Below are 13,164 nucleotides of genomic sequence, written 5' to 3' on the forward strand. Positions count from 1 at the left end.
GGGACGTTTCCTGTTTTGCCCTCCCAAGGTCCACTTGAAAACGGTCTACTAATGACCTGAAGGCTGCTTCAGTACAACATTTTTGGCTGACTCGAGCAGCTGCTTGATGCCACTCATCGATTCATGTCTCTGAGCATTAATCCTATATTGATTGCATTTTCTTTGTTTTGCTTTATTTTCCCTTTTGATTCTTCTATTGTGTCAGCTATCCCAACGTCAACATTCACAACTTCACCACCAGCTGGAGGGACGGCATGGCTTTCAACGCGCTAATCCATAAACACAGGTGGGCACTTGTCGAAAAAGTTGATGAGGTTTTTAAGCGCTGGACCAACGGATGCAGAATTGCCATTTATGTCATAGCAGCAGTCCTGGATCCCCCTTCCAGATCTTCTGTATTGTGCCACGCCTCTCTCTGTGCCTCTCTCTACCTCTTTGAACTCCGCCTCTTTTGTGAAGACGTTGACTTACTCCTGTAACTCCCATCCCAACCAAAACAAGTACTAACAGGCCAGTCCTATGCATGTGCACCTGGAGGTAAATCCTACTGTGTTCAGTGGGGCTTACTCTCAGGTAAGTGTGCATAGGATTGGTTTCTAAGTATGTCTTGCATTTGCTCAGATTCATCCTTTTTATCCTTATCCTTCTATTGTCCCGCCTAAACTTGCAGTGTAAACTCCTTGAGGCAGAGGCCTGAATTTTGCTCATGCTGGTCTGTAAAGGACCATGTAACACAAATGGCACTATGTTTATTATTTATATGTTTGTTTATTGTTGTTTACAAAAGTGACTTGAGTCTGCTTAGAGAGAAATGTGCATGCAGGTGGGGCTTCATTACTTGTTGCTCCCCATAGGAATTTTCTCTACTGAAAAAAAAACCACAAGCTGTTGACCCAGTTAAAGAGTGGCTTATCTCATCAACAGTGGAAACTGCTGCCTGGAAAACAGTGACAAAATCCCCTGCTCTGTGCAGTGTCTTTCCCCCACCCCTGGACACATGGACACACACTTTGAATCTTGTCCTTTATCTAATAGTAATAATTGAATCGGAATGAAATTGGAAACCTGCAGCCAATAATTTGGCTGAAAAAAAGTGTATTCCATCATGTATAGAACCCTCCCAGTTACCAAGGGGATCATCTGATTGTAGGAGAATCTCTGCCCCTGGTGCATGCGTCTTCCTCTCCTCTCCCCCCCTTGCATGCATGCATCTCCCTCTCCTGCCTGCCATTTTCTTGTATGTCACCATCACCCAGTCCCCTCCTGGTTCCCGATATGATGCTTCACCACCACAAGGACAATACAGTATAGATGAATCTGTCTCTGTATGAAAAGTTGGTAAGTTCACGCCATAGTGGGTGGCAGGGTGGAGCAGCAGCCCCTGCCTGAGCTTCCATCACCAGCACTGCTGCCACTCAGTGGGAGGGAGAGGGGCGAGGTGGCGCTGAGGTCAGCACGGTGCAAACACCTCCACTGCTGCACTTGCATCACTGACTCGCCCTCCTCTTGATAAACCACAGCAGTACCGGTGACGGGAGGTCAGGAAGCCACCACCAACCTCTGCCTGACTGCACACCATAGCCCTGTGTACAGTGGGGACTGGTGGCTCTGATGTCAGTGGGGCAGTGAATCCGCTCCAGGTTTTAGTCCGAATTTTCGAGGAGCTGTCCAAAATGCTTGGACAGCTCCTTGAAAGTTCAAACTAAAACCCAGAGCGGATTCACTGCCCCACTGACATCAGATCCACTGGTCCCCACAGCGTGTGCAGCTGCATTCAACTTATGCGCCCATTCCTAGCAGACTTGACTCGTTGTGTTTCTAGTTCTCTTGATAATATTTCTCACTTTGTTGTAATTCTTTCACTTTCTGGGAAAGGGCGTGCGCTCTGAATAAATCCAAGGTAATTTCCCCCCCATTCCTTGCTTAGGCCTGATCTCATTGATTTTGATAAGCTGAAGAAATCAAATGCACACTACAATCTCCAGAACGCTTTTAACCTTGCAGAGCAGCACCTTGGCCTTACTAAACTCCTGGACCCAGAGGGTAAGTACTTGCAAGCACTGAAACAAATGTCTCTTTTGTGTGCTCCCCTACCCTCAGTGCCTCCGTCCCTGCCAGCCAGAGCCTGGCAACTTCACTGCTTGTTACCTTGTCAAGCCAATGTGCCAAGAAGACACAGAGGGTTTGGGAAGGGGTTGCTAGAGAGTAATGCGAAAGGGACCCATTCCCAGAAATTGTGGCAATAGGTCGGGGACAGATCAGAAACCAGTTCTACAGATGCATCAGCTGAGTTGCCTAGATGCCAAAAAGGGAGGCCAGCATCTCTCAGCAAACACATGCATCTCTCAGCAAATCTGTACCAGGGTTTTCTAAGGCAAGACTTGCACAAAATATACATGTGCCTTATAGCGGGGATGGGGAACTTGAGGCCCCGCTGCCAAATCTGGCCCTTCAGGCCTCTCAGTGTGGCCCCTGGAACTTTCCACAGGCCACACACCCTCCCCAGCAATACCCACCATCAGCTGTGATTCACACCCTCCTTAAGCATTTTGGACTGGTTGGGATGTGTCCTTTTGACCTCTAATAATGCCTCTTACTTGCCTGGGTAAGAGGACAGACCTACCACTGTCATGTGGCCCTCGGAAGGCTGCCTGGAAGGGAATGCGTCCCTTAGGCTGAAAAGGGTTCTCCATCCCTGCTTTGCAAGCAAATCATGCCATCCATTGTGAGTAAATTCCAGGCTGGGCAAATGATGCTGCAGACATTTTCATTCGGGGAATAAATCTGGATTTCATTTCGAATCCTCAGCTCCAGAGCTTTGACAAAGGTCAGAAGTAGGATCTTATACCAAACACATATAGCTGGTGCCAAAAACAGTAGGCATGGGTTTAGCTCCTCTCCACCTCCCGTAACGCCTTTAAGAACTCAGTTTGTGGAGAGACATCGCAGCGGTCAATGCTGGAGTTAGTGGTACATGGTGGAGCAGGAAAACCCATTTGAGAGTCAGGCTGCCTACACACCATACATTTAAAGCAGAGGTTCCCAAACTGTGATCCGCGGACCACCAGTGGTCTGTGAGCTTCATTCAGGTGGTCAATGGCATGTCTGTAAAAATACAGTTCAAAAGTACACAGCATCTAGCACAGCTGCATTGCAGTTGCTAAAACAGGGAGAAAATTCATTAAATCCTCCAAGACCCTCGGTGGTTTTCAGGTGGTCTGTTTGGGGGAAAATGGGGACCACTGATTTAAAGCATATGACGTCTCCCAAAGAATGCCAGGAACTGTGGTTTGTTAAGGGTGCTAGGAATTGTAGTTCTTTGAACTACAGTTCCCAGGATGCTGTGGGGGAAGTCATGTGCTTTAAATGTATTGTGTGTACGCAGCCACTGTGTTGTTTAGTAACTGGAGTGTTGGGTTAGGACTGGGAAAGCCCAGCTTCAAATCCCCACTTTGCCATAAAGCTCATTGGGCCAGTCACACACTCTTAGCCTAACCTATCTCACAAGGTTGTTGTGTGGTAAAAATGCCAGGGTGAGTAGGTGAGAACCATGTGCACAGGATTTCAATACAATAAATAAATAGACTCAGCAGGTTATGACATTGTGACACAGGGTAAGTTCTGTGAGACATTACAGGCAGGGGGAAGGTAAACTTAAAGCTGCTGCCTCTGTTAGCATCTAGTTCCAACTGAATTCCTGGGCCTTGCACGAGTGGATTGTTGTCAGCATGATGCGAATTGGTTTAAAATCATGTGCAAACCCGTCGTCTGCTGGAGTGACTCTTCTTGTTTTTCTCCCGTAGATATCAGTGTTGACCATCCTGATGAAAAGTCCATTATCACCTACGTTGTGACATATTACCACTACTTTAGTAAGATGAAGGCTTTAGCTGTTGAAGGAAAGCGCATTGGAAAGGTTTGCAGCCTAAGGTTTTCTACGCCATGCTGCTCATTTAAATCTTTTTTTTCCTTTCCTGCTGACTTCCTCCGTCCCACTGTCTGCTAACTTTTTCATAACATCTCAATAACACTTTTTTTGCATTTCATTTTGCACAAGTTATTAAATTCATTATTCAGGTGGTATTATTTTTCTTTTAATATCGTTATTTAAGCTGAGCTCTTGTTTTTGCCTGTTAATTTTGTATGCCTTAGCATGCCAGCCTTTAGTTTTTACCTTCTCTTCCTACTTTCCATTTCGCCTTTTTAACTCCCAGTTAGTTGGAGTTAAATGGACATATGACATTTGAACGTATAAACTGGTGCCGATAATAATGCAAAATATGGCAAGTTTTATTTTATTTTATTTTATTCATGAGATTATTTTTAACCCACCCAGAGGTCTAACAGGGTGAGTGATGGCAACTAAAAAAAGTTTATGGAAGATGTATTAAAAATGCAACATTTACAAAAGCAGTAATAACAACATTTAAAAAATTACCCAGTGCTTACTCTCTGTTCACAAATCCCTGCTTAACTTCACTGTCTTGGCTGAATTTTCCTTGTGTAAAATGGAAAGAAAAGTGATGTACCTTATATAGTTGTGCTGCATGTCATCAGAACCGTGCACTTTGTGTATTAAGCTCAGGGATTTGTGAATGTGGTAGGAAGCCTCTGAGTGACTGTAGCAGCTACTAGTTCTGATAGAGGCTACAGCCACCTACAGAGAGTCCACTCCCTACTTTTCTTGTTCACTGCACTGCTTATCTGCATACTCACCCTCCCACTTCAGCCATCTGCCTTGGTGACTTAGAGCAACACAGCAACTCAGACACAGAGCAACAGAGAGCAGTGACTTCCTTTCTGCGCAGAGTCCTAGATGAAATTGGGCATTGCCAGGGAGAAAATCGTCACACAAATGGGCAAGTGGAAGAACTTAGAGGAGGTCAGAAGAGAGCTCCCTGCAGGAAGCTGTGGCAGCTGCTGTAGTCACGTGGTGACTTCTTACCATCTTGAATGTTGTTCATGTGCCCTTAATGTGAACTTGGGATAAAAAGCACTAAACAAATATTATGCGTAATAACATCACTAAAGCCCAGTTTCAAACATTCTGAGAGATTTCTTGGAAATGTTATTTTGAATGTGTGTGTGTTTTCCCCCAGATTTGGAAATGCAGAGAACATGATTTTCCATTAGCACTCAAAAAGGCATTCCTTTATTTAATTGCCCGCTGCATTTTTTTTCTAAATCAGCTGCCATCTTACAGTCAAGAGAGGGGTATTCTCTCATTAGTCCCCATCCATCATACTCCCTAAAGTGCATCCTGGGACCATGAAAATGTGGCTCATTTCATCTCCTCCTAGTGTTTTATTGCGTTGCGTTCTCAGAAGCCAGCAGGTTGCCTCTTCAACTTCTTTCTCATCCCCATCTCCCTTACACAGGTGTAGCACTCAGCTGTCTGTTTTTAACTACTTCTCCCAGGTGCTTGACAATGCAATCGAAACAGAGAAGATGATCGAGAAGTATGAGTCTCTGGCTTCTGACCTCCTCGAGTGGATTGAGCAAACCATTATCATCCTGAACAACCGCAAGTTTGCCAACTCTCTGGTTGGTGTACAGCAACAGCTACAGGCATTCAACACCTACCGCACCGTGGAGAAACCACCCAAGTAGGATTCATCCACCATGTTCTTTTTGAGAGCAAATAATCTCAGCTTAATAAAACAGCTGGGGAGCCTTTAGGCAGTTTGTATCTACCAATCATGGCCAATTAGAGGCTAGTTATGCTGTGCATATTCACATACTCCCCTTGGTTCATGGTTAGATGCCTCCTGACATTTGCTGAGCAGCTTCATGCGACTTTTTTCCACGTATTACTTAATTCTGTTTCCACCAAATTGTTGTCACTACAAACAACCAGAGGTGTCGTTGTCCAGGGTCTCGAGGGGTCTTAGACACTTTACTTTTTTGGGAGCAGAGTCCCTATGTCTCCAGCTTCCTACGAGACAATCATCATGAAAGGAAGAGTGTCCGAGCATGCTTCTTTGTCTGTTCCTGCTGATTGGAGCCAATCAGAGTGAAAGGAGGTGAGTCAGCCACTGAGAAGACTCTTCTCAGTAGCTAATACTCCTCTTTCATGCTTATTGGCTCCTAGGGATATTGCGGGAGAAGGCATCAACAAGTATCTCATTCTCAACTCAACAACAAAAAAAGGGATGGGGAAGAGTGTGTGGCTGTGACTAACATGAAGGGACCCTGCTCTTCTGAATCCTGTGATGCTTTACGGATTTTGTGTTGGTAGGAAGAGAAGGCAGTCAGCAGAAGATACCTTGCTGCCAGGTTTTTTTTATTCAGACCTGAGTGCTTTTCTACAGAACATTTGTTGGGTAATAATTTTAATTAACTGCTGTTATTTCTTCATCCCACTCCTTGTTTTATTTATTCAAACTCGTGCTTTTCAGTGGAAAACATTGATGCAATTTGACAACTACGGCAAATAGTTACAGGTGGTGGTTGTTTTACCCCAATCCACCGGCTCCAGTTTGCGTACAGGTGCTCAAGTGTTTCAGGAGGTGCTGCCTCCTTCTTTTCACTGTCAGCAAAGGCTCAGTGCATGTCCATCCATTGCCTGCATGGAGGATTTTCTGTCTTTGAAGTGAAGGGGGTAGCCCTCTCTCACAAAAAAGCTCCATGTACGCATCAAGAGTATTGTTCAGCTTTGGGGCATGACCCTTGTCTCATAGTAGCATAAATCGGAGTAATCATACATCAGTGAACTACAATGCAACAACCAGAAGGTTTACTAAATCAACTCTGATGTCCCTGTTTGAAATGCATACATGGTGTAGCAAATTGTGAGCTCCTAGCGGGAGAAAGGGCAGGTTATAAATTTAATAAATAAATAAATTAAAAGCAGAGCGTATGCCTCTTGCAAATGCGCAAAGGCCCCGATCCTGCGAGGGGAAGCTAAGGGGCGCCTTGGCCATTGGCCACAGCAGTCACAGAGTGAAGCTCCAAATTCACAGGTCAGCAAGTTCACACAAAGCAGACGGCACCAGAGGAAAAAAGAAAGCCGGGTTCTTTCTTTCACGTGCTGGGAGCTAATGCAGACAGTTAATTGGCTGACCATTCCGTATTGTACAGAGCTTGGAAAAGTTACTTTTTTGAACTACAGCTCCCATCAGCCTAATCCAGTGGCCATGTTGCCTAGGGCTGATGGGAGTTGTAGTTCAAAAAAGTAACTTTTCCAAGCTCTGCATTTGAACCAGCTGTTTATAGCTGAGCTTGTGTGGCATCTGCACAGCAATATAAAAGATGTGAGGGAGGGTGGGACTGAGAAACAACAAATATCAACCATGTAAAACCTGTAGGTCTCTGTCCTGTGGTTTCCTTGGAGAAGTCATGTTTCCCTTGTGTCATCATCGCCTTTTTCTTTAGATTCACAGAAAAAGGAAATTTGGAAGTTCTGCTCTTCACCATCCAAAGCAAAATGAGGGCTAACAATCAGAAAGTATACATGCCCAGGGAAGGGAAACTCATCTCAGATATCAACAAGGTAATTACAAAACTTCCTGGATTTATCTTTTGCCTAGCAGCTGAGCTCCGCGCACTTGGTGTGGTTAGGCTGTTCAACTCCAAAGGTCTTAACTGGATTAGGGATTTTATAACATATATGTTTATTGTTGTTGTTGTTCTTTAAAAAATGATAAACTGCTTTAAAAAGAAAAACTCTTTAAGTGGTATACATGAAACAGTGGGCTGGTTTGCTTGACATGGTAAGCCAAACTATGGCTTACTAGGACTATGTAAACGTGTGGGCTCCCAGAGAGGAGCTCGCAGCCAGTTTGCTTTTCCCTTGTCCTTTTTGCCCCCATGCCCAGTGCTGGTGCCAGGCTATTTTGTGCTCTAGGCAAGGCTAACTACTTGCACACACACCCCAACATTGCTAACTTCAATTTTCAAAAACAGATGTCATGTAGAAAAAATGAAAAGCACAAAACTTGAAACTGCTAAATTTATTTTAGTTGTATTTTTTTCCCAAGGGTTAAAAAAACTAATCTGTATAAAAGTGTGCCCCTCAAAGGTCAGTACTGCACCCCTCTGAGGTCTGCGCCCTAGGCAGCTGCCTAGTTGGCCTAATGATAGCACCGGCCCTGCCCATGCCACACTGAGCTAAGCCAAAGTTTGGCTTAGCGTGTCATCTGGCTCATGGTTAAGCTCTCTCCTCGTTAACCACAAGCTGTAGCCAAGGACATGTGGCCCATAAAAGACATTAACAACGTCTTTCCAGGCAGGCCTCCGAGGGGTAGGCATTCCAAAAGCGAGGAACCTCTACAGAAAATGCCACAATTTCGAAACTGCCGTCTAGGTACATCTTTGCTTGTTTCCACTCAAGCAACTACAAGCCCACTTGTAATTTTGATCTCCTGTGGAAACTCCACCAGCTACCTGCTGCAGAGAAGAAGCTGCTTCCCACTGGTGTCTGGCTGGCCACTGTGAGAAGAGAATGCTGGAGTAGATGAGCCTTTGATCAGATCCAGCAGGGCGCTTATGTTCTTCAGACACAGGGAGCAATCTGCTGGCAGCCTGTTGGAATGAAAGGGACAAATGTGCCCTTGTGTGGCTTTCATTCACTCCAGTGCAAGGAGAACTTCTTGCTGGATTGTACCCAGAATTACTTTTCTCAAATGGACAAGGAAGGACGTAAGAGAGCTCCTTGCTGGATCAGGCCAAGGGCCCATCTAGTCCAGCATCCTGTTCTCACAGTGGCCAGCCAGATGCCTATGGGAAGCCCAAGAGCAGGACCTGAGCACAAGAGTACTCTTTCCACCTGTGGTTTCCAGCAACTAGTATTTGGAGCCATACTGCCTCCGACCATGGAGGCACAGCGTAGCCATCATGGCTAGTAGCCGTTGGTAGCCTTAACCTCCATGCATTTGTCTAATCCTCTTTTAAATCCATCTAAAGTGGTGGCCATCACTGTCTCCTGTGGGAGCGGATTCCTGAATTTGTCCTGTCTGTCCTGAATCTTCCAGCATTCAGTTTCGTTGGATGTCCACAAGTTCTAGCATTATAAGAGAGGGAAAAAATCTTTTCTGTATCCGCTTTCTCCATGCCATGCATAATTTTATACACTTCTGTCATGTCGCCTCTTACTCGTTTTTTCTCTAAATGAAAAAGGCCCAGATGTTGTGACCTTTCCTCGTAGGAGATGATGCTGATGTGGAGGCCATGCTTGCAAAGAGTCTCACTGGAGTGCAGCAAGGATGCAAGCAGGGGGAGGTGGGATCCAGTGAGCTGCTTTTCTGGTTCAACCAGATGAGCGGCAAGCAGTTTGACAGGTCGCTGTTGCTTGTATCCGCAAGCTTTGCTGTGGATCCCTTCAAGCCCTGTTCATATGTTAAACTCTTTTGACTGTAAGATCCTAAAGATACTTGAGTTCCAGGCAGAGTGACCACCACCAAGGTTTAGAAGAGTCTTCCTGAATAGCATGTGGCTATTTGGGGATCTGTTTTATGACAGGAAAGTGGATTGGCTTGATTTGTAGCATTCTGTGTAGGTGGACAGGGCGTTGTTACAGTCTTGGCTTCAGAAGTATGCAAGTGAAGAAAACCTTTAACAAATTGAGAGCTGGGTTCCTGAGAGGTCACCTTACCCCTTATGTACTGCTATGGTCACATCAGGGGAGGTGCTTCTCATATGCCCCCAAGGTCTGCTCTGTGGTCTGCTGCACAGAGCAGGGCTTTTAAAAGTGTAGCAGCCCCAATGTTAATGGGACTTCCTTCTGGAAGATACCAAGACAAGGACCAACCCTTTGGGGATTTGGGGGCCTGTTAAAGACATTTTTATTCCACCATGCCTTCCCAAAAGGATAATCCTGTCCTGGTCACTGTTAAATTTGGAACATAATAAAGTTGTTTTCATAGTTTTTTATTTGATTTGTAAAAATTGTTTCTTGTATTGATTTCTGTTTTGTACATTGCTTCGAGATCCTTTTGAATGTAAAGTGATTAAGAAATTCTCACACTCGGCAAAAGGAACAGTGCTTGATACAAATGATTTGCCCAGCTCTTAACATTTTCTTTCAGCAGGTCCAAAGTGAGAACAGTGAAAGGAAGCTCAAGCCTTTTTCATATCTGTCTTCAGTTACATGCTGTGTTTTTCAGGCTGTAACGCTTTTTCTCCTTTACTGTTGTTTCACTGCAGCCATGAGATCTAGAAACTTACTCTTTTAAAAAAAATGAAATATACCCTCTGGGCCTTATGTTACTCACCAGGTTCTATGATTCATTGCGTGTTTATTGCCATGCAGATTCCCAGAAATCCTTAAATAGACTATCAAATGAAAATGGTCCATATACAAGAGATGTGTTTTATGCCCATTGTACAACAGTATTAAATGCCAAAGGCAAAAGTAACCTCTGTAATGCTTTGGCTAGTTTCAAATCCCAATCCCATGCATTATGCCTTCCATTCTCTAGATAACACCAGCTGTCCAAATCTTTCCTTATTAATAGTACTGTGCAATGCAGATTCAGTGCTAAAGTTGCAATTCTCACAGACTTTTTTCTTTATGCAAATTTCTTTTTTAAAATGATACTGCTTACCTAGGCCTGGGAAAGACTGGAAAAAGCTGAACATGAAAGAGAACTGGCACTGCGTAATGAGCTCATCCGACAGGAGAAACTGGAACAACTTGCCCGCAGATTCGACCGCAAGGCAGCTATGAGGGAGACATGGCTGAGCGAAAACCAGCGTCTGGTTTCTCAGGTGAGATGTGTGTGTGTGTGTGTGTGTGTGTGTGCACTTTACTATCTTTTGATTGACTCACCCACTCTGCACCGAGCGCCTAAGAGCTTGTGAATGCACTTGCAGGATCCAGAGGAAACGAAAGCTTCCTTGGGTGTGCCTGAAGGGTCATTAATTTCGAAGGTGGGACTAGGCGTGAGATAGGAATCTGCTTTATACCGAGTCCAGCTATTGGGCCTTCTAGCTCAGTATTGCCTGCACTGACTGGCAGCAGCTCTCCAGGGCTTCAGACGGGGAGACATTCCCAGTCCTACCTGGAGATAGCAGGAATCGAACCTGGGATCTTCTGCATGCAAAGCAGATGCTCTACCACTGAGCTACAGCCCTTCCCCAAATTTTGTGGCCCAGGTCCACTGCCGCAAGTGGCAGTCCCATGTTGAGTCTTGGACTTTCTCCCTGGACTGTTTGGGCAGGGGACGGGGAACCTCAGGCCCAAGGCTCAGTGTGGCCCTTCAGGCTGCGTCAGGCCTCCTTCCGTGTGTATGTGTCCACTAGCTGGATTGGGATGCCTGATGATACAAGGCTGGTATTTTGAAAGGTATGAAATGAATTGCCTTGCCCTCCTCCTTTGGTTTCATATATAAGAGTGAAAGCCTACTGGAGATACAAAACCAAGAAACTAGCAAAAACCTGGTGGGAAGCACTCAAATGTCATCTGAAAGCTCTGTGAAAACAGAAATGAAGAGACAGAAAGACTGATTAAGCAACCATCGATTGCAGCCTGAGTGGCTCTGATCCAGCCTCCCTCAGTGAAAGAAGCAGCAGGATTTATCCCATTGAGCACTTTGCCTTCTGGATTAGGAAAGCAAAATAAAAAAAGTATCTCTGAGCCTCTTTCATGCTATTTGTGTCATGTGCAAATGGTTGCAATGTGCAATGGAGTATGGAACATATATCAAATGTGTTCTAGCCAGTGTACATTTTATATTCACACTACTCACTAATAGAAGTGTGAATTGATTGAAACTTCACAAGTGAAAATGTTTTTACATCTGTTTTTCATGTGTGTTTTTGTAAGTCAATTTGAGTCCATGTTTTGGAATAATAATAATAATAATAATAATAATAATAATAGTTACTTTACTGGCCCTTGAGACCCCCCAGGACACCCCCTCACCCTTTGTGCTCTGCATTCTCCTTGAGAAAGAGAGTTTTTCCCTTGAACTATGGTAATGCCTCAAGCTTGCCTGAGCCACACGCACCTTTGCTTATGGTTACTCCCCCCCCTGACTCCCCCCCCCAACGCTGCCCATGGGAGAACATGGCTCTTAAGTTGAAACAGGTTCCCCACCCCTTTCATCTTGTCTAGGCCGACGTCACCATTTTCCCTGGCTCCCATCGGTGGCAAGCCTGGAGCCAACAATGAGAAACAAAGATGGGGAAACCCAAGATATGATGTCATGAGCTGGCTAGTGGGTCAATGACATTGAGGAAGGGCTGTAGCTCAGTGTTAGAGCATCTGCTTCGCATGCAGAAGGGCTCCAGGTTCAACCCCCAGCATCTCCACTTAGAGCTGGAAGAACACTCTGCCTGAAACCCTGGAGAACCACTGCCAATCATTGTAGACAATGCTGAGCTAGATGGATCAGTGGTGTGACTCAGTAGAAGGCAGCTTCCTATGTATCTATGTAAATCTGCCTAAACTAGGGCTAGGGAACCTCTTTCAACCCAAGGGCCGCAGTCCTTCATAGGCAACCTTCTGGGGGCCGCATGCCAGTAGAATGGCCAAATGGATGTGACTCGTACCTTTTCATGGTCAGCTACATTCAAGTCACACAAAGATCAAAGGTTTACACACACACACACACACACACACACACACACACACACACACACACACACACACACACACACACACACACACACACACACACACACACACACACACACACACACACACACACACACACACACACACACACACACACACACACACACACACACACACACACACACACACATATCATTTATCCAGGCAAGCAAGAAGCATCAATACTGTTCAAGCACACTTTCCATGCAAAAGCATGCACCTGAAGAGAGGAAATATCATCTAAGGAGGGGGTGTGGCCTGGGGAGTGTCCTGAGGGCCAGATAGAGAGGCCTGGAGGGCCACATTATGCCCCCAGGTCTGAGGTTTCCCTACCCCTGACATAACCGATAGGCACTGTGTTCATAACATTAGATGCCAAGTTCACCTCTGATGCAACTGCAGGCCTGCAATACAAGTGCCCTGGGGGCAGATCTGACACACTGATGATGATAGTGATAAAAAAGGCATCGTAGCTTTGCGTGCCAGCCAGTCCCACACAGAAGTAGCAAAGAGGCTTGTGGCATCTTAAAGACGTAAGAGATTTATTGTGACATAAGCTTGCATTGACTGGAATCCAGTTTGCTAGATAAAGTCCTGTGCTGAGTGAT

The 13,164-nt window shown here is 45.2% G+C and overlaps 1 protein-coding gene across 2 annotated transcripts in view; it reads left to right on the plus strand.

The window, feature by feature from the left end:
• SPTBN1 (spectrin beta, non-erythrocytic 1) overlaps positions 1–13,164 on the plus strand; it is a 262,112-nt gene that overhangs the window by 180,157 nt on the left and 68,791 nt on the right. For both annotated transcript variants that reach the window (XM_061625724.1, XM_061625725.1), the window contains 6 exons: positions 206–286; positions 1,928–2,043; positions 3,804–3,916; positions 5,419–5,606; positions 7,375–7,492; positions 10,549–10,707. In XM_061625724.1, the coding sequence (XP_061481708.1) occupies positions 206–286; positions 1,928–2,043; positions 3,804–3,916; positions 5,419–5,606; positions 7,375–7,492; positions 10,549–10,707 (775 nt within the window). The remainder of the gene's footprint in view (positions 1–205; positions 287–1,927; positions 2,044–3,803; positions 3,917–5,418; positions 5,607–7,374; positions 7,493–10,548; positions 10,708–13,164) is intronic.

Source organism: Rhineura floridana, chromosome 4 (assembly GCF_030035675.1).
Source record: "Rhineura floridana isolate rRhiFlo1 chromosome 4, rRhiFlo1.hap2, whole genome shotgun sequence".
In the NCBI taxonomy this organism is placed as follows: Eukaryota; Metazoa; Chordata; class Lepidosauria; order Squamata; family Rhineuridae; genus Rhineura; species Rhineura floridana.